We start from the raw sequence: 18214 nt of genomic DNA on the forward strand, positions 1-18214 counted from the left end.
TACCTATCTTCACTTTCATCTCTGTGCTTGAACCCATGGACTGGTGCTTCCTCCAGGCACATTTAGTAATGTGAGCTGTAACACATCACCTTGGCTGAGAGAGTTTGCTGTGATCTCTGCAAGCCTGCCTTTGGTGCCCCAACCACAAAGAACAGTGCTTTGTGCATGCATGGCAGCAGCCGAGCTCTACTGTCTCACCACCCCAATGCAGCTTTGATGCCTTACAACCCCAAATCCAGCCGGAAGAGTTCAGAGCCCGTATTCTACTGCCATGGCCAGGAATCCATGTGAGCTTTTGGTGGGAAATAGTTTGTGTAGAAGCTTTCCCTGCAGGGCTGCTCTTGCCAAATTTGTGTTTGCCATTTGGTGTTGTGTCATTGGGAGTGAGCAGCTGTTTCCTCAGTACATGCAGGAGTTTGAACCTGTCTCCAAGCCACACACCACTGTTGGAGAGGAGCAGCTTAGTGTGAAGCTCTGTGTAAGATCTCAGGTTCTCTTGCACTGTTGATGACAGATGGCACTTTTCGGTTTTCTGAAGTCTCCAGAGCATTTTCTTGCAAATGATACAAGAAAGAGAAGCTCTAGAAATGTTGCATTGGTGCTTCCCTGCAGAGAGTGCCTCTGTGTTGAAGTCTTTGGTTCTCAACAAGAGGTGGTGGCTAGAACATCGCTAGAACAGAAACTGGAGCCTAGTTGGTACGACCTATCCTTTCTTGCTTCTGCTCATGGAAGAGGCAGGAAAATGCAAACAAAGCCAGAAGGGGAAAGTACTGCAAAGTACAAAAAGTGAGGGGTGACATCTCCACCCAAGTGAGAAGGAGGCTCTTTGTCTGTTTGTGTGAGTGATCTCAGACTCATTGCGCAGGCTAGCAGCATGTCAAAAATTGCTCTATGCCATTTCTTCCCTTGGCACAGCTTGTGCCAAGTGACCCTCTGTGTATAAGTGTTGTAATTCCCCCAGCCCAGTTCTGCTAACCCCTGCTGTTGTTGTCGTTGTCATCCCTTTCCTACATGTTGCCCCTTAAAATTCTGTGTCTCCATTTTTCTCTCCTCCTTCCTTTCTTCCGCATCAGTGGAGAGCTGAGGACTCCGTCGACCATGTAAGTACCACTTGTGTGTATTCCAGGTTGGAAGAGAGGGGTTTGGTAAATCGATTTGTGATTTTTGTAGACACAGTACTGTCAAAACATTCCTTTCACTCCCTTAATGAGGCTGGAGAGTTACATTGTGAAACCTTCCACAAGCAGCAAATCCAGAGAAAATTGGCATTTAGATTGCTCCTAAACGCAGAAAAGCAATTGACATTTCCTATAATCTGTATTTCCAGCTTGTTGCAGTGCAGTTTTAAGCAGGTTCAAGTGATCGACTCAGGAGGCTGATCCTGCAGTAGTTGGCCCACCAAGTTATGTGGTAAAATTAGATATATAATCTTTAAACCACATTGATCGTAGTCATGAGAAATAACCTACACCCTCAACCATGACCTTTGGTTGAAACACAGATAGTAATAAGAAAACAATCACATTTAAACAGTTAAATTTAATTTTTCCCCACATAATTTTGAGATATAAATTTGGAGGAACAAACTAGAAAATGACCTTTTTAGAGTCAGCAATTCAATTACGTGCCCTACTGTGAGTTTCCCCAGCATGATACATTTCTCCTCCTGCTTTATATGGAGGATTCTTGCTCGAAGTGGCTATGTCATGACAGCACTGTGTTTGCATTATGCAATCAGACCTTCTTTCATCCATCCCTCATCTCTCTCCCCTCCTCCCAGCTTGCTTGCTTTGCTCCTGGTGGCATGGTTTCGCGTGAGAAATTCTCTTTGCATGGGTTTGGGAGGAGTGAATTCTCTTGGGATGTTCAGAGTCTGCAGGTTTTGTGAGAGTGCTTCCCCGCGGGTCCATTGGCACCGATCAGACCGTGCGTCCACTCACCCGCACACATGATCTGCTGCAGGGGCAGAGTTGGGATCGGACTCTGGTTCACACGGTGATTTTGGCGGGGTTCTTGTTGGTGCTTGTTGATACTTCTCTGGGCTGGCTGGTTCTGCAATGGTAACATGGTGATTTTGATGAGTAAGCCTGGGCAGGTAACCTGAACCAGCAGCACTGACTGGAAATCAGCAGGTTTAATAGTGTGGGTGTTTGTGTGAGTGAGTGATGGGAGAGTGGCTGTGCTCTGAGAGCAACCACAGGCACCCCTCGTACCCCTGAAGCTGGCAAGGATCCCCCAGGCAGAGATCAGGCCCCTGCAGCAGCTTCTGACAGTGCCCATGCTGCCTGTTCTCAGCAGCTCAAACTTAACCCTCTCCATCTCTGCTCTTCTCCTTGTCTGAAGGGGTAAATAACCAACACAAAGCCTCTGCCTCCTTTCCAAAAGTTTCCCCAGCCCCTTCTCCAGCCTGGTCATCTCTTGCTCTCTGATCCATTATTATCTGGGTTATTAGTGCTAGTGGCCCAGACACTCCCACAACACCCACAGATGAACACTGCTCAGGGGTACCTGCCCGAGCTGCTGGGAGCTGCTGAGCTTGCTGTGCTCACTCATTTGCAGGCCTGGCCAGCCAGGCTTGGCACCAGTCACATTGCTGCTGGAGGCCAGGAGGGAGGAGCAGTGCTCTCCTCTTTGATCTCAAATTGAAGTGCAGAGCCATGCCCTCCTCCTGCCCAGAGAAAGCCAGGGCATGCAAGGATGCACCCCGTGAGTCCGCCCCCTCACAGACCTCCCACGATGCAGGTTTTCCCTCCAGGTTTTGCCAGTGCCTTGCATTGACCCATCCCACCCCTGCAACCCAGTGCCTGGCAGGGAGGGTGAACATGATGCTTAGAGCTGCAGGTGCTCCCTGCCCGGGGCCCCCACCCCTGCACTGCCTCCCTGTGTTCCCCATGGCCCTGCTGCAAGAGACAACTTTAAAAACCCTGGAATTAGCCCCCAAGAGGTTCTCATAGCCAGGTGAACTGGCTTTTGCTCTGGTTCACAGCTCCATAGTCCTCTTACATAGCTTTCACACAGGACCGTATCTGGATCAGATCTCCCTCTTGGCAGAAGCCATGGGAGAGCACAGCTGCTGACGTGCTGGTGGGTCCCTGAAAAGGCCAAATGTTAAAGGCAGGGGTTGAAATCAGGCAGGTGAGTGTTGGAGTGGCAGCAGTTGTTGTTTGCTGGCTCTGTGCAACACGTGTGTTTGAGCACGATGCATGAGTGTGGACCAGGGAGTGTTGTCAGTGTGTTGCTGTTGGAGACACTGACCCTGGTGCCTTCCTTTTGCTCACTCCAGTAACAAGTATTTGCTCTTCTTGTTTGCCTCTTCTCTGCCTCGTGAATGTGCTCCCAGGAGACAGTCATTGGAGGCCTGCTGCCAGAAACCACCTACTCTGTCACAGTTGCTGCCTACACCACCAAAGGAGATGGTGCCCGCAGCAAGCCCAAAGTCATCACCACCACAGGGGCAGGTGAGTGTGGGGAGCAGGTGTCACAGCCTCATAGGGGTGGTGGTAAAACCTCCCAAGAGGTGCGTGGGGAGTATGGCCAAGAGGAAGCAAGAGGGTTGGAGACGCTGCAGAGGTACAAACTCTTGTGATCTCCAGCCCGTACTTAACAGGCTTTGCCACTGGATCACATGAGCAAAGTGCAGCAAACAGATGGAGAGCCACTACCAGGGCTGGTGAGAGAGCAGTGAAATTCATGGGTCTGAGCTCATCTGCAGTCCAGAGACCTGTGAAGAGGAAGCCTGAAAGTCCAGGCCCTCCCTCAGCTTTGGAATCCTGGCCTGTCCTCACCTTGTTCCTGTAGGCAAGTGCCATTTCTTGCTTCCTGTGGTGACTGCAGTGCTGCCTGGAATGGCCCCTGGCACAGAGGGCTCCTAAGAGGTGCTTCTCAGCTCCCCCCTGCCAGTGATACTGCTGTTTCCCCAGGCTTACAAAGCAGAGCCTGGCTGCTCCTAGAGCCATGGTAAAACCTGGAATGCAACAAATCTGCTGTAGAAGTGCTGCGGACACAACTTCTAGGTCCTGGTGATCCCAGCTGGTTTGGTTCTGCTGTCTCAGTAGATGGTACCTGTGCCTGGAGCAGGGGCACCCAGGAGTCATCTGGCGCTTCCCTCCAGGTGTGGTCAAGCTTGCCTTTGGCTGTGGCACCAACTAGTTGACACTGTCTCTTGTCCACTCACATTTTCCTCTCACTAGGCTGTCCTATAACCAGTAATCCTGCTGCTTTCTCACACCAACCACAGGAGCAGTATTTACCACTTGTTATTATGGGAATGCAGCTTGTGCAAACTGAGAGCGTTTGTTCCTGGTGCTTTTAAACAAGGAGCAGCTTGCCATCTCCTCTGCACTGCATATGGGGAGCTCCAGAGGTAGTTTCCACTGTCACAATCTCAAATGCTGTTTCCCTAGTGCCTTGCCATGATGTATTTTCTGTTCATCAAATTGCTACAGCTGTCCTATAAACAGGAAGAGCTTCCTAAACATCCCAGTGTTGTACTGTAAACCACAGTAGGTCTTCCCATGTTATGATGCACATTTTGAGGTTAATATTTGGAATCATCTTTGAAAATACTGTGTCCCTTAATACTAGCTGCTGTTAGACATTGTATTGTGAGTGCAAGGAGGATGGCACTGGCAATGGGAATGTAATTGTATATTAAATACCTACAAAACAGCCCTCAGACCTGCCTTCATACCGGCTCTGCTGCAGGTCTGACCTCAAAGGAGAGCATTGGTGTCGCCCTCTGATGGCAAAAAGGGGGTGTAATTCTGGCAAATAATGGTTTTCTCTTGTGCTCGACTGTGGGCTCATACATTTCAAAACTGCAAGGATATTTAACTAGGTTTGGCTGCAATCCCATTTTTGTTTTCGTATCAATGGCCCCATGCCTTTGATTCTGAGTATCTTCCCTATCAGTTGATTTGTTTACAAGTCTGAGCTGATGTGAAGACGCATCCTTTTTTTAACTGAAGGAGATCAAGGTATTAAACCATCAATTTAAAGCCATCAGTTCCTAACCAGTGATGGCAGCACCCCTTGACTTGTGCAGCATAAGCAAACCTGTGGAATGCTTGCGTTCACCTCTCACATCGACACTGACATCACGAATCTGCTCCTCAACTAAACCAAAATGTATTCTGATGGCAAACAGCCCACCCAGCTCTGCTCGCTGCCTCTGCAGATGGTAAAACTGCAAGGTTTCAGGATGAAACTTGTCTGCCTCCAGACAGACCAGGGTGCTGGAATTGGGCTCCAGGGTGTCTGTTGTGGTACAGTGCATCAGGGCCAGCATGGCCTGGTGCTGTGCACTGGCTGGAGTGTCTGAAGACCACTGATTGGGAGGACGGGATTCAGATCTTCTCTGAGATACATATGATGCTTTGAGGTACCTTAAACGTTTCCTGTAAAAGGGGATGAATTTTGGGGCAGGATATGGCTGAATTTATTTCCGGTTTAAATGGCAGCACATGGGAAAATGGCAACCAAGAGCTGGCTGGCTCCAGTTTCCCTCACCACCGGATTAGGGTCAGTCTGCCACTATCCCTGTGAATTGTCTGTCATCCTCTTCACCCTGTTGTCTGAACTTTCCCACTTTCCTCAATACGGACTGAGCAGCACGGAAGCGGTCCTTCCTTCCCCTCCTCCCAGGCTATAGATGGTCATTGTGTGTTTATGTTTCAGTCCCGGGGAAGCCCACCATGATGATTAGCACGACAGCCATGAACACAGCCCTCATCCAGTGGCACCCACCCAAGGAGATGGTAGGGGAGCTGCTGGGTTACCGGCTGCAGTACAGACGTCTGGATGAGGAAAAAATGAACACGATAGACTTCGGGAAGAGAGACCATCACTACACGGTGACCAACCTGCACAAGGGGGCCACGTACCTCTTCAAATTGTCTGCTAAGAACAGAGCTGGCCCAGGAGAGGAGTTTGAGAAGGAGATCACGACGGCCGAAGATGTGCCAAGCGGCTTCCCACAGAACCTGCGTGTGGTGGGTCTCACCACTTCCACCACAGAAGTTGCTTGGGACCCCCCAGTCTTGGCAGAAAGGAACGGCAAGATCGTCAACTACACAGTGGTATACAGGGACATAAATAGCCAGCAGGACCTGGTTAACATGACCAAGGACACGAGTATCACTTTGACAAATTTGAAACCTGATACCACTTACAACATCAAAGTGAGGGCCCGCACCAGTAAAGGGGCTGGGCCACTCAGCCCCAGCATCCAGTCCCGGACCATGCCTGTAGAGCAAGGTAAGTGCCCCTCTAACAAGCCCTAACAGGAAGCTCTGCCTCCAGGACAGGGAGCTTTGCTTTGGTTCACGAAGCTTTGCTCCCCTCTGCTCTGACTGTTGTGATCAGGTACTGTGTGGCTCCCTAGTCTAAAACTAGTTCAGTGAGGGGAGGCTCAGCAAAGATTTTCTAAACTTGCCATCTGGGGGGAGAGGGGTGTTGGTGGTACCTTAATTGCATCCACAGGCATACTTGGATGTTTTATCTGTACATGAAGGTCTCTTACTTGAACTGGAGCAGCTGTCTCAGTCGGATCATCTGCAGATCCAGTACCTGAATAACACTGCTGTTTGATCATGACGAAGGGCCAAGGGAGTGTGAGTGGAGTGGGGATAGAGAAAGGCTGCAGTTCAGCCTACAACTTCCTTTCTGTGATGCTGAAAAGTATAGTCAAAAAGCAGAACTCCTCTGGAGACTATAGACTTGGTAAAAGGCTGCTGCTCTCTTCTCCTCATTTCTTACTTCTCTGCTGTAGCTGAACTCTGACCTCTGCTGCTGAGTTAGACAAAGAGACTTGGAGTCGAGCTGCCGCCTGTCTCCCTCCTGACTTGGCTTTACAGTGCTCAAATATCTTGTTTTTCATTTCAGTGTTTGCTAAGAACTTCCGTGTCAATGCCGTCATGAAAACGTCTGTGTTGCTGAGCTGGGAAGTGCCTGACTCCTATAAATCTGCAGTGCCTTTTAAGGTAAGAGTGGGACTTGGATGACAGGAAGCTCCACCTGTAGCAGTGAGCAGGACAGTGGATAGCAGCATCAGTTGGGTCCTATTGGTCAGGCTGACCACTGTAGCTCCGTGATGGTGGTCACACAAGTTTGTCCTGATGCCTGACGTGGAGCTGGGGTGTGAAAAGTTATAAATATGATTTAATTGCAAGAAATTAGCAGGACAAAGTGCTCTGAAAACCAGCCAGTGAATCAAACTAAGAATAACTCCTTCTACAACGTGTCCTGTCTCAAACATCCATATTGCCTTCATGAGTTACTTCAGAGCATCAGGGCAGATGCATAATCTCAGGGAGTGAAGGGGAAAAGCATCATCAGACTTCCTGAAGGTCTTACAGGTGTGAGTGGCACAAAATATGTCAGTACAGAGGGAACTCTGCAGGAATGGCTGCTGCTCTCTTTTCACCAATACACTTCTGGATGTGGTGTCATCCAGCAGGCTGCAGACAACACTGATGACCCAATGCCTTCCTGCTCTTGTCCAACTCCCAGGACTTGTCACTTACGTGGGTAAAAGACTGCAGTGTGTAGACCTCAGTGCAGTTTCTCTCCATTAAGAAACAAGACCAACACGTCACATCATTGAAGATAATTTTCCCAATCTCAGCACCAATCTGCTGCCTCTGCAAAGGTGCCAGGGTGGAAGCAGTGTGACTTCTCTTTCTCCTTGCATGTGCCCCCTGCCATGCTGTGCCTAAAGTGCAAATGCAAGGCTTGCACAAGCTGTGGGGGATCCATGGCCAGGGGAATAAGGGGATATCTTGAACCGCATCCACATCAAAGTGTGTGAGCACCTCGCCTTCCTTGTTACTAACTCTCCTTGTTTAATCCCTGAAGCTGAATTACCTTGATCAATAGCAGACACTTGTTAACATACACAGTTTAGCTGAAGCAGACAAGGCTTTTGTGAAGACCTTGTGGTATTCAAAGCTCTCCCAGATGCAGGGCGCATTAGGATCAGTGTTCAGGTATCTGGCTGCAAGGAACTTCACAGAGCCCTGTTACTTGGCACTCTGCTGCAGAACCAGCGTGCTTCATCTCGCCTTGTCTTGGGGCCCAAGGCCCAAATCGCTGTCTGACAGTGCAGTGCTGGAAAGGGACAGTGTGACCTTTGGAGCATTACTACCACACAGGGATGGTGGAGTGGTTGGAGGTAGCCAGGAGCCAGGGGTGTAATGCTGATGCCCCGTCTGTCCGCTCTCCTAGCTGCACAGCTGGGAGTGCTATCACAGGGTGACTCAGGGTCTGCCCCTGCTGTGGGTTAACCCTCAGCTGACACAGGAGATGGCATTAGCCACTTGCTAACTTAAGAGCAGTCACACAAACCAGGGTGTTACAAGGATATTTCTCTGTTAGTGCCTTCTTTTTATTAATATTCCCAGACTTGCAGACACACGAGTCAAGGCCAGGAGCTAAGAGGGTCAGTTCTAACTCGTTGATTGTGCCAGTTGAAAGAAATCCTTAACCTTCAGGGTTTTGTGTTTTGTTTTATAAACAAGGTTCACCTCTCTCCTCTAATTCAGGCACATGGGATGCTGGGGCCAGAGCCTGATACTGTAACTAGCATAGCAGATAAATCTCCATGGGAACAATTAGTATTATCTACACTTGATAAACAGTCTCATGCTAAATCTATGTCCCAAAGGGTGTCATATTCTACTTTAACAGATTTAATTAAAGTAGATATTGTTCCGACAATGAATAGTGAGGCACAGGCAGGACTGGTGCTTTTTTTTTTATTAGAGAATGAACTGGGACCTTAAGATTTTTCATTGCTGCCAAATCAATAATGAAGTTTTGAGATCTCTTTGGGGAATTTTCACAGCTTCTTCTGGTCCAGAAGATAAATTCCTTGTAAAATGTTGCCCAGCAGTTGTGGTGGAGCAGAGGAACTATTCCTTTTTTTTATTCCACCTGCAGAAAGCAGTTCTGGAGCTTTCATGGAAAGTGCAAGATAGATACAACCTTCTCCTTGGGGAAAGTGCATTTTCCTGAGACACATTCTTCAGCTTAAGAGTGGGACAGAGGATATATTGGTTAAAGGCAGCATTACAAGGTATTTTAGAAGTGGGGAGAAGGAACAGCACCTTTTGAGCATTCAAATGATACAGGTTTGGAAATAACCCCTGAGAATGCTGGGCAGTGCTTTCTCACAGTGTATCCCATGGAATGTAGTAATTACTCCTGCCTGCAAATACTCCAGCCTTGTCTACTTCTCCATCGAGTCGTTATCTTTCCCAGTGTTGCACACTATGTGTCCTTTCATCTTTTAGTTCAATACATTCTGTACTGCCTTGAAATCAAGTATGAGACCTTCAGCAGTGACATTTGGACCCACCTAGCTTTGCAAATCTTGTCCTGTGGGTAGGAGCAGCACAGATGACATTTTATAGCAATCCATGGGCTAGTCAGCACTGTCTGGCAGTTCAGAGCCCTTGGGCCAGATTTGCTGCTGACTCTGGTAGTTACCAGTGGGCCATGATGCAACCTCTAAATAGCCTTCCTGCTTGAGCTTCCGGGCATCTTCCAGCTGCACGTGAATGACTGTTTCTGAGCCCTTACATTATTGTAAGGTTTATGTAGAGGCCTTAATTAATGGTTCATAACATTTGAGGAGACAATGTGTTGTGGCAGGTAAAGGGACACAGAACTGCTGCAGCAGCTGTGAAAAGGAGGGATGGCAGAGAATGCTTCAGGAAAGCATTGCAAATACCAATTTCACTGTCTTTGGGTGCAAATTCCTGTGCATGGCAATAAAAATCATCATCCGTTGTCAGCACAGAATCAGAGGCTGTGTCCTGGCCAGTTGCAGTGCAGAGCAAGCAGGGAAAATCTGAACTGAAATGCCTGACCACCTCTTCTGCCTCCTCTTGCTCTAGTAAAATAGCTCTGTCCCCAGCTCATGCAGGCAGTTGGTTGGTGTCTTCCCTGGAGCACACTGAGAAGCAGTTGGTGATGCCTTTATTAGGGAAGAATTCATAATGAGAACTCTTATCCAAGAGCCAGCAGAACTCTGTGGGCTTTTCATCCTTTCAGCATAGGTCTTTATGTTGGAATTTTGGTTTTGTTCAGATCTGTGTGGGAGCACATGAAAGAGAGGTCTGGCTGCTCCTTCAGGACACGCCCTGACTTACAGGCATCTGGACCTGTACTATTGCAATGACATTGCAAGGGGTGGTGCTGGTCCAGACAGCAAAGCTGCTAAGATGATTTGAAATCTAGTAGTCCTTTGGTGTGCCTACTTCTGTGTCGGAGCAACTATATATCTGATATTCCAGTGCTGCAAGAAGCATTTCTTCATTTTGATTTTTCACTCATTTTAGCACTCAGCTGCTGTACATGTCTTTGGAGAAAGGGATTAAAGCCCAGGAGAAAATATCATTAAGAGGAGTCACAACAGAAAACAATTCTCTCTAGCTGTCCTACTGTGCTACCTTTGACAGCCTTTCCCACATGTGGAGCAGCAGCAGAGCCTTTGTCCCTGCAAACATCTGTTACTTTAGTTACTTGGTGCTTACTGTTGCAGTCCATTCCTGAAAACTGAGGCACATCAACAAATGAGATTGATTTCATCTCTTCTCCATAGCTGGCTTCTCTCTGCTGCTCTGTTACCTGCTAGGAATCTTTTCTCAACAGCAAAAAAGCTCAGGCTCCTTTCCTATCCTGACCTCCATGCAAACTGACATGAAGAGGATTGAAGCATGCTGTTGGTATTGCTGTTTGGATAACACAGAAGCTGAGCTGCAAGTTCTAGGCCTAGCCAGGTCCTTGTGCTCCACTGTCCTTCAGATCTCTTTCCAGCGCCTCTCTTCTCCTTCCAGCTTTGACACTGAACATTAGAGGAGTGTTTATCAGCTGCCCTTGTCCTAGAAAGCTGGCAGCTTTCTGTAGATTTCAGCCACCTGCTGAAAAGGGGACTTGAAGAAAAGTTTGTTTCCTCCCTTGCTGCCTGCATCAGCCTGAACGGTGGGCTCAGCTGGTGAAAAATTATTTCAAGTAATTTGTCTTCCACAGAGCTGTCTTCTCTGTCTCTCAAGGCCACTGTTGGAACAAGCACATTTTACCATGTGGTCTCTGCCTATAACACTGAGTAGCTGCCAGGGTTTAACATGGTCCAGCTCTGCCACTGCCAGTTTTTGGCATGCTGTGTCTCTGCACCGCTGTCAGGAATCCAGCACTCCCCTGCCATGCAGGACAGTCACCTGGTGCAAAGAAAGATGCTGGTTTTTCGCAGCTGGGATGCAACCTATGGCCTCTCTGGCTGTCTACACCCCATTTGTCTCTGTCTCCGGGAACTGTGTGAGTTTTTGCTTGGCAGAGGCAGCACCCAGGGTTTTGGGGTAAGGAGTTGTTCCAGCAGGGTCAGGATCGAGGTTCCCAGGGCAGATGGGCTGTTGGGTGCAGCTAATCCAGCAGTGCCCGTGGCTGCTGTGCCTGGGGGGAGGTGGGGGTCCTGCATATCTCCAGCAGGGCATTGAGAAATGTTGCTAGGGGGAAGCTGTGCATGGGGGGCTTTGCTCTGCCCTGGCCACCTGCTGCTCTGCCCTGCCCACAGCCCCTCGCTGCAGGCACGGCAGGGAAAAGCAGCTCCGACCTCCTGCCCATGGCTGCATGGCACCAGCATCTGTTGTCATGACTACAGGGTGTCACACCTGCAGAGCCGCCGTTCTGGGTACCAATTTGTGAGCCCTGTGCTGGATTTGTCAGATCATTGGTGAGGCGTGTAACCCCCCCCGGTCACCTTGCTGGGAGGGGGATGATCTGCATTAAGCATCCAACCAGGCGTCAGCTGGTAGGCACGGGAGTGACACCAATTTAAAGCAGAGGGGATTTTACACTACCAGCCTATTCCGTGTTGTAAGCCTCATGAGACAAGAAAGAAAGACCCATTCATCTCCACTTGAGGGCAAAGCACAGCCATCTGGATTCCTCCCCCACGTAGGTGCTGAAAAGCAGCACATGTGGCACCACCAGCCTCACCGCTGGCCCTGGCCACCCGGGCTGAGATGACCCGTCTCTGCTCCATCACTGCGAGGCACAGAGAGCACAGCTCAATGCTCTGCTGGGGGTTACTCTTCTTTAGCTAAAGATTTATGGCTGTTTACAAAGCATACAGTAGCCAAACCACCTGAGGGAGGGCCCAGAGCCAAACTGTCATCTCTAGCACTGCTATTTTGAGTGTGAGTTTGCAGCAGCAGCTGTCAGCTGCATGAACATGTCCTTTTCCTGTTTCAGATTCTGTACAATAGCCAGAGTGTGGAGGTGGACGGCCACTCGATGAAGAAACTCATAAGTGACCTCCAGCCAGACACGGACTATTCTTTTGTGCTAATGAACCGTGGGAGCAGTGCAGGAGGGCTCCAGCACCTCGTCTCAATCCGCACTGCTCCTGATGTCTTGCAAAGCAAACCCATCGCCACAAACAAATACATACAGGAAGGAAAATTCACTCTCACTCTTCCCAAAGTGCAGACCACTGTGCCAGTTCGGTAGGTGCCATGCCTTTGTGGAGAAGGTGGGGTGGGGAGAGAAAGGCATGGCGGACTTCTGCCAACCCATGGATTCTGTAACTTGGGAGTGAATTTCCAAGCAGGCTGTGGTACAGAGGCAGGCGTTTACCCATAACTTGGGATCAGTCTCCTGGCTCTTTCTGAGCAAATATTGATGTGTAATAAAATTAAGACAATTCTCTGACAGTTTGCCCTCACCCTGGTGGGTGTATTCCAGATACTACCAGCAAAAATACGGTTGAGGATCAGGAGGGACTTTCTCTGACACTGTATAATATCCTTTAAATAAATAATGCCTAAAGCCTCAAGGAGATTAAAAAAGCGAGTTCGTGGAAGTCTTATTCGTTACTGTGGTATCCTTGTGCTGAAGCACAATTCCCCCGAGGTTCTTGCTACAATCCGATTATATAAACGTCCTTCTCACAGCTCCTACACCACCCTCTGGAACACAGTCTGTAGATCTTCATTATCCTAATGAGTGCTAATGGCAGTATTCTCTTCTCTGGTGCAGCTGGAAAACCAGCCTTTTCCTTATTGAGCCCTTTTGCTGCTTAAAAGGCAGGGAAAGGAGTGGGTCACCCTTGAGGCATGTGGCACACATTATTCAGTGACCTGCCAGAGAGGTGGCTCAGGGTCCCGTGCTTACACTTCCTTCCTTCCCAGGTGGTACTACATCGTGGTTGTGCCAGCAGACCAGAGCACCAGAACCCTGACTGCTCGATGGCGGACACCTGATGAGATGGAGCTGGACCAGGTAGGAACCTGTAGCAGCTACTGTCATGGAAGTGATTCCCAAGTAGCCCAGCACACTTTGCCCAGGCCTCCTGGCAGCACGATGGATGCAATGACACAGGTGCAGGCTGCACATCAGAGGTGGGAGGCTGTGGGATGGGTGCCCACTCAGCCTTTCTTGGTGACACCATGTAGGAAGGAGGCTGGGGTCAAGCTAGGGAGGAGCCACTTCCCAGAATGTGCCCCTTTAGGAGTCCACACTTGAGTGTCTCAGAGCTCTGACCAGGACAGATCCTGTCCCAGGTCATACAGTCCTTGCAGCCTTTTTCAGATGAAATGACCATGCTAATATTGAAAACAAGCTAGGAGAGAAAAGTATTGGTTTCAGTTCATTAAGCTACTTTGTCAGGAGGCTTTTCACTCTCTGGGTGGGACTAAGCCTGCAGTGTAGATAGAGAGTTCACTCTTGTATCTAACAAAACCTGCAAAGCTCCCTTCACACTTGCTTTTTAAAAGCTTTGAGCGTTCACCAGCCATTACCCCAAGATGCAGCTTGTCCTGTGCAGGAGTGCTCTGACACCCGAAGCATGGAACACGTGCAGGTGTCAGGAGACTCCCCCATGAGGACTTTCTTTCCCACACACACTGCCACCCCCAGAGTATAAAGGAAAATCTCCAAGAAATCAAGCACAGAAAGATCCATTAAGAGAACAAAGTTGCAATCCTCAAGCAGTCAGAAATGACAAACTGTTAGAAGCTGTAACTCAGCCCTTGGCTTTATTTACATGATGGCACAGTCTTTTCCATGAGGTCCCAGCTCCACAATGTCTATTGGTGCTTCTGTTCTGCAAATGAAGCCCAGTTGTGTGATGGAGAACCATCACCCACAGGTCTCCTGCATCTTTTCATTGCAGAAGTTTTCAGCATCACAGATGTCACAAGAAAAAGAAGACCAGGATGAGGAAGGTTGCTTTGGTTTTCAGCTTTAGGTGGTTGAAAGCTATCGAAGGAATTAGTTTCTGTCTCTGTCTCATCTAGCCTCAGGCAAATGATTTAAGGCAAAATTTTCATCAGCAGCCAGTGTCTTGTATATTGTGATTTTTTAAAGTACTCCATTTGAGATCCTGGAGCTCTCATTTGCAAAGCCTAAGCATCCCCAGCTGCAGAGAAAGTCAATAGGAACTAGATACAGAGTCAGTGCTATAAAGAAAATACTAAGTTTTCTTGAAAAACAAAACAAGCTGATGTCTTTTCACTTTGACATTCAAATTTAGTGGACATATTTTACATTAATGTTGCAGTGTTCCTGTTCTCCATCTGTACAATTGGGATAATCGCTTTTATCTTGACTCATATGGGTGTTTGGAAGATCAGATCATTAATGTTTGTGAAGCACTTGTAATAGTATAGTGATCAGCACCATAGAAAAGCCCATGAGGAAATTATTAATTTTGTCTTCAGAGCTGGATTTGAATAGTAAGCAATAAACAAGGCCTCAGGCTGCATAATGCAAAGAAGAAAACGAAATATGGAATATCTGCTCTTTGATTAAGCACTGTCTGTCCTGTGTATTGAACAAAGCAGGGGGCTTACAGAAAAGATAGTCTCTGACTATGCAGTCAAGGGTGCAGCACAATGCACGTACATAAGACAGCTGAATTAATTTTGCACAGGCAATATTAATTTTCTAATTTTTTAGGATCTGAACTTTGCAGGCCTAGCAGGTTTTTTTTGCAGTCTTTTGCTGTATTACATGTATAAGTGGCAGAAGCCTCCAGCAACCTTAACCACAACTGGAGCCCTGTGGTTTTGTGTCCATGCACACAGAGCTGCGTTTTCTGCCTCAAAGAGCTCAGCTGTAATCTCAGCCAGATGCAAGAGATGGGTGTAGGAAGCAAACTCCACACTCCAACTCCAAGAACTATCTTTCTGCTTTTTCCCCTTGGGATTACAATGACATTTGTGAAACTCAGATTTTTCCAGCCTTCTTTTTTTCCGGTGATACTATAAGGACAAGCTGTAGCTTTTCTAAATTACTTCTATGTGAGTATTGATAAGAGGACAAGGATGGATTGTCAGGGGGAAAGAGTGAGGGGTTTCTTACCCAGCTTTTAATCCTTAGGGAGGACCCAGCTCAGCAGTGTGACTTTGTGTGTACATCACTGTCCCTAGCCCTCTGATGTTCCCTGTCTGCCTTGACAATACTGCCACAATTTCTGTATGAAATGTATTTCATGCCTCCTTCTTCATTTTGAGTTAGAATTTATCTTCCAAACTTATTATTCATTTTTATTAATTGGAAAAAATCTCTTTAAACATTTGAGAGTCACTTTTAGCAGTGCAATTGGATTTTTGTGCTTTGATATCCTTTTTCATGAATTTGTGACTATGAAATTTGCCATTTTTACTCTGAACATCCCATGAAGTGTGTTAGCATTCTGTGTGGTTTACACAAAGCTCTGCCTGCAACACAGCAGCAGGTGAGCTACAGAGGCACTGACAGAAGGGAAGGACACAGCAAAGGTCACTTTTTCCCTAAACATCAGCATCAGCTGTAATTCACATCCAGTGTCCGTAGAGAGTGCGAGTTGCTGTCCAGACCAGTATTTAGGCCACAGAACATGGCTTGGTTCTCTCACAGCCCATTGGGATACATAAGTCAGGGGGACAGTCACAGTCAGGCTGTCTCAGCCCTAACATGCACCATGTTAGCTTCCCAGGACTCAGGATGTTTCCAAAGTTGAGATCCTAGTGGAGGTTCTTGCAGGGAGGGTCGGTAGACAGATGCCCCAGCAATGCCTAAATGGGTGATACTTGCCTCTCGTTTCTTAGTACTACCACATACAAATCAAACCCAGTTATCTTCTCCCCCCCTTCCCCTCACCCCTGCTGAGTGCTACAGCCAGTAAGGTGACAGCATAAGGCAGTGTCATGCTGTCAGCAATAGTGATGCACCTTGTTTGTCCCCAGCTGCTGGAGGCCATAAGCCAAGGGAGTCAGAGCAGGCGGCAGCGACGCCAGGCAGACAGACTCAAGCCCTACATTGCTGCTCAAGTGGATGTGCTGCCTGAGACCTTCACCCTGGGGGACGAGAAGAACTACAAAGGTTTCTACAACAAGCCTCTGTCTCAAGACCTGAGCTATCGCTGCTTCGTGCTGGCCTCACTGGAGGATGGGGACACGGTAAGGACTTTCTGTGGGGGACACAGCCTGTCCTGGCAGAGCTGAGGTGGGCTCAGTGCAGGCAGGGTGAGCAATTGCTGCAAGCTGGGATGACAGAGTTTTCTGTGAAGGGAGGAGAGAGGCTGCGTCGCGGGCCTGAACAAGCTGAGGCGGCTGTGGGAATTGATTTGATAAATGGTGTTTTTGGAGGGAAATGGCACCATGTGTTCCACATAACAGATGAGAGTGGAGGACAGTGTCAACACACACGTCCTGCACAAGCTCAGTTGTGGCTGGCTGGGCTGTTCTCAGAGCAGAACTTGGCACACGGTTGGGATGGGTTCTCATTCTGCTTTGGTTCAAGTAAGTGTCTGTAGAAAACAGTCCATGAAATCCTACCCTGCATGGCGACTGCTGAGACTCTGAAGTGAACAGGATGTTTCCCCTGCAAAGCTGCTCTCACAGGCCCTTCTCTGCCCAGAATCTCACTTCAGATGACATCTGGAGAAGCAAACCTGCCTCCCATCGCAGTGGATTATCAGCAGGGCAAAGGTGCACACTTGCCTGCTGTGTAGGGATTTTTGCTCCTGCACATATCCCTGCTACAAGCCGGCAGCACACAGGTCCTGGGCACAGGAAAGGCTGATGCAATAAGCAGGGAGCAGCACAGCAAGACCTGGGCATCAATGTCCAGCTGTAAACCCAGGGCAGGAGTGGTGGTGGCGGCAGCAGTAGCAGCGGCCAGTGTGTAAATAATGGAAATAATGGAGGTGCACCGAATCCTTTGGTTGGCTTCCAAGCTGTGGCTTCCTTCCTCAGCCTCATTTGCTTGTAGTGGCTCATTAGGGCTGGTCGAGTTCTTCATTGCTCATCCAGCTCACGTGTTCTTATGGCACTGCACACCAGTGAGGGAAGGAGAGTCACAGATTAAGAACAAGGTAATGCAGAGGCCTTGAGATGCACTATCCTGACAATCCCTTTTAAGAGAGGTGACTGTAACTAGTTGATCCCAACTATAATCATCATCTCCTCACTAGCATAGACCTGCCACAGCCCTCTAGTAAGCCACCAGCCAGCAGCAATGCTCCTACAAACCTCCTATATACCCTGCTCCTACAGGCCACCTTCCTGCATCCCCTGCTGCATCGCATCTACTTTCATTTGGAGCATGAGGCATTCTGTCCAAGGCTGTGCACTGTCTCCGCCACCCAGCTCCTCTGAAATTGCTTTCTGTGTCTCTAGTGTCAGCAAGAGAGCAGAACATTGCTCTTCTTCAAAGGCAGAGGGAATGTGGTTGAAACACTGTCTCTGGGAGCAGGGGCACCTGCACCTCACAGTCTGCCTTTGGAAATGCCGCTGAGATAACAGTCCTTCTGATCTCTTCTACATCTGACTTCCCTTGCAAGGCGACTCCTCCAAAGTGTGTCTGAAAAAATAAGAATCTTTGCCCCTTCCTCAAAGCTTTGGAGAAGGTCACACATTTCCATGCTGCACACATCAGCATGTGCTCCTTCCCTCCCCCACCACCAATGCACCTTGACCTTCCTGGGGAGTCGCAGGCAAAGCCTTTTTGCTTTTCTCAGAGTAGCCACTTGCCCACAGAAAGGGGAGTCTCAAGCTTTCTTGTCTGTGCCATGCTCAAGCTGTAGCTGACTCCCTGCCCTGTTGTTTGAACTGGAGACAGAGTATAGGAACAGGCTGATGGGTTGCAGTGGTCCTGTGCAGACTTCTAGGAACAGAATTAAACCAGGAGCTGGTAGCTATTTCAGTTATTGAAAGATGGTCTTGTAGGC

At 48.5% G+C, this 18214-nt stretch overlaps 1 protein-coding gene across 18 annotated transcripts in view; it reads left to right on the top strand.

Annotated features, from left to right (window-relative positions):
• PTPRF (protein tyrosine phosphatase receptor type F) overlaps positions 1 to 18214 on the top strand; it is a 378495-nt gene that overhangs the window by 323285 nt on the left and 36996 nt on the right. For 9 of the 18 annotated variants that reach the window (XM_042030480.1, XM_042030486.1, XM_042030483.1 and 6 more), the window contains 7 exons: positions 1074 to 1100; positions 3341 to 3458; positions 5677 to 6255; positions 6883 to 6980; positions 12253 to 12506; positions 13191 to 13281; positions 16230 to 16442. In XM_042030480.1, coding sequence (XP_041886414.1) covers positions 1074 to 1100; positions 3341 to 3458; positions 5677 to 6255; positions 6883 to 6980; positions 12253 to 12506; positions 13191 to 13281; positions 16230 to 16442 — 1380 coding nt within the window. The remainder of the gene's footprint in view (positions 1 to 1073; positions 1101 to 3340; positions 3459 to 5676; positions 6256 to 6882; positions 6981 to 12252; positions 12507 to 13190; positions 13282 to 16229; positions 16443 to 18214) is intronic. The other 9 variants (XM_042030494.1, XM_042030495.1, XM_042030496.1 and 6 more) reach the window with 3 other exon arrangements.

This window comes from Corvus kubaryi, unplaced genomic scaffold (assembly GCF_017639235.1).
Source record: "Corvus kubaryi isolate FWS band 111438036 unplaced genomic scaffold, C.kubaryi_AGA036_p1.0 37334, whole genome shotgun sequence".
NCBI lineage: Eukaryota > Metazoa > Chordata > Aves > Passeriformes > Corvidae > Corvus > Corvus kubaryi.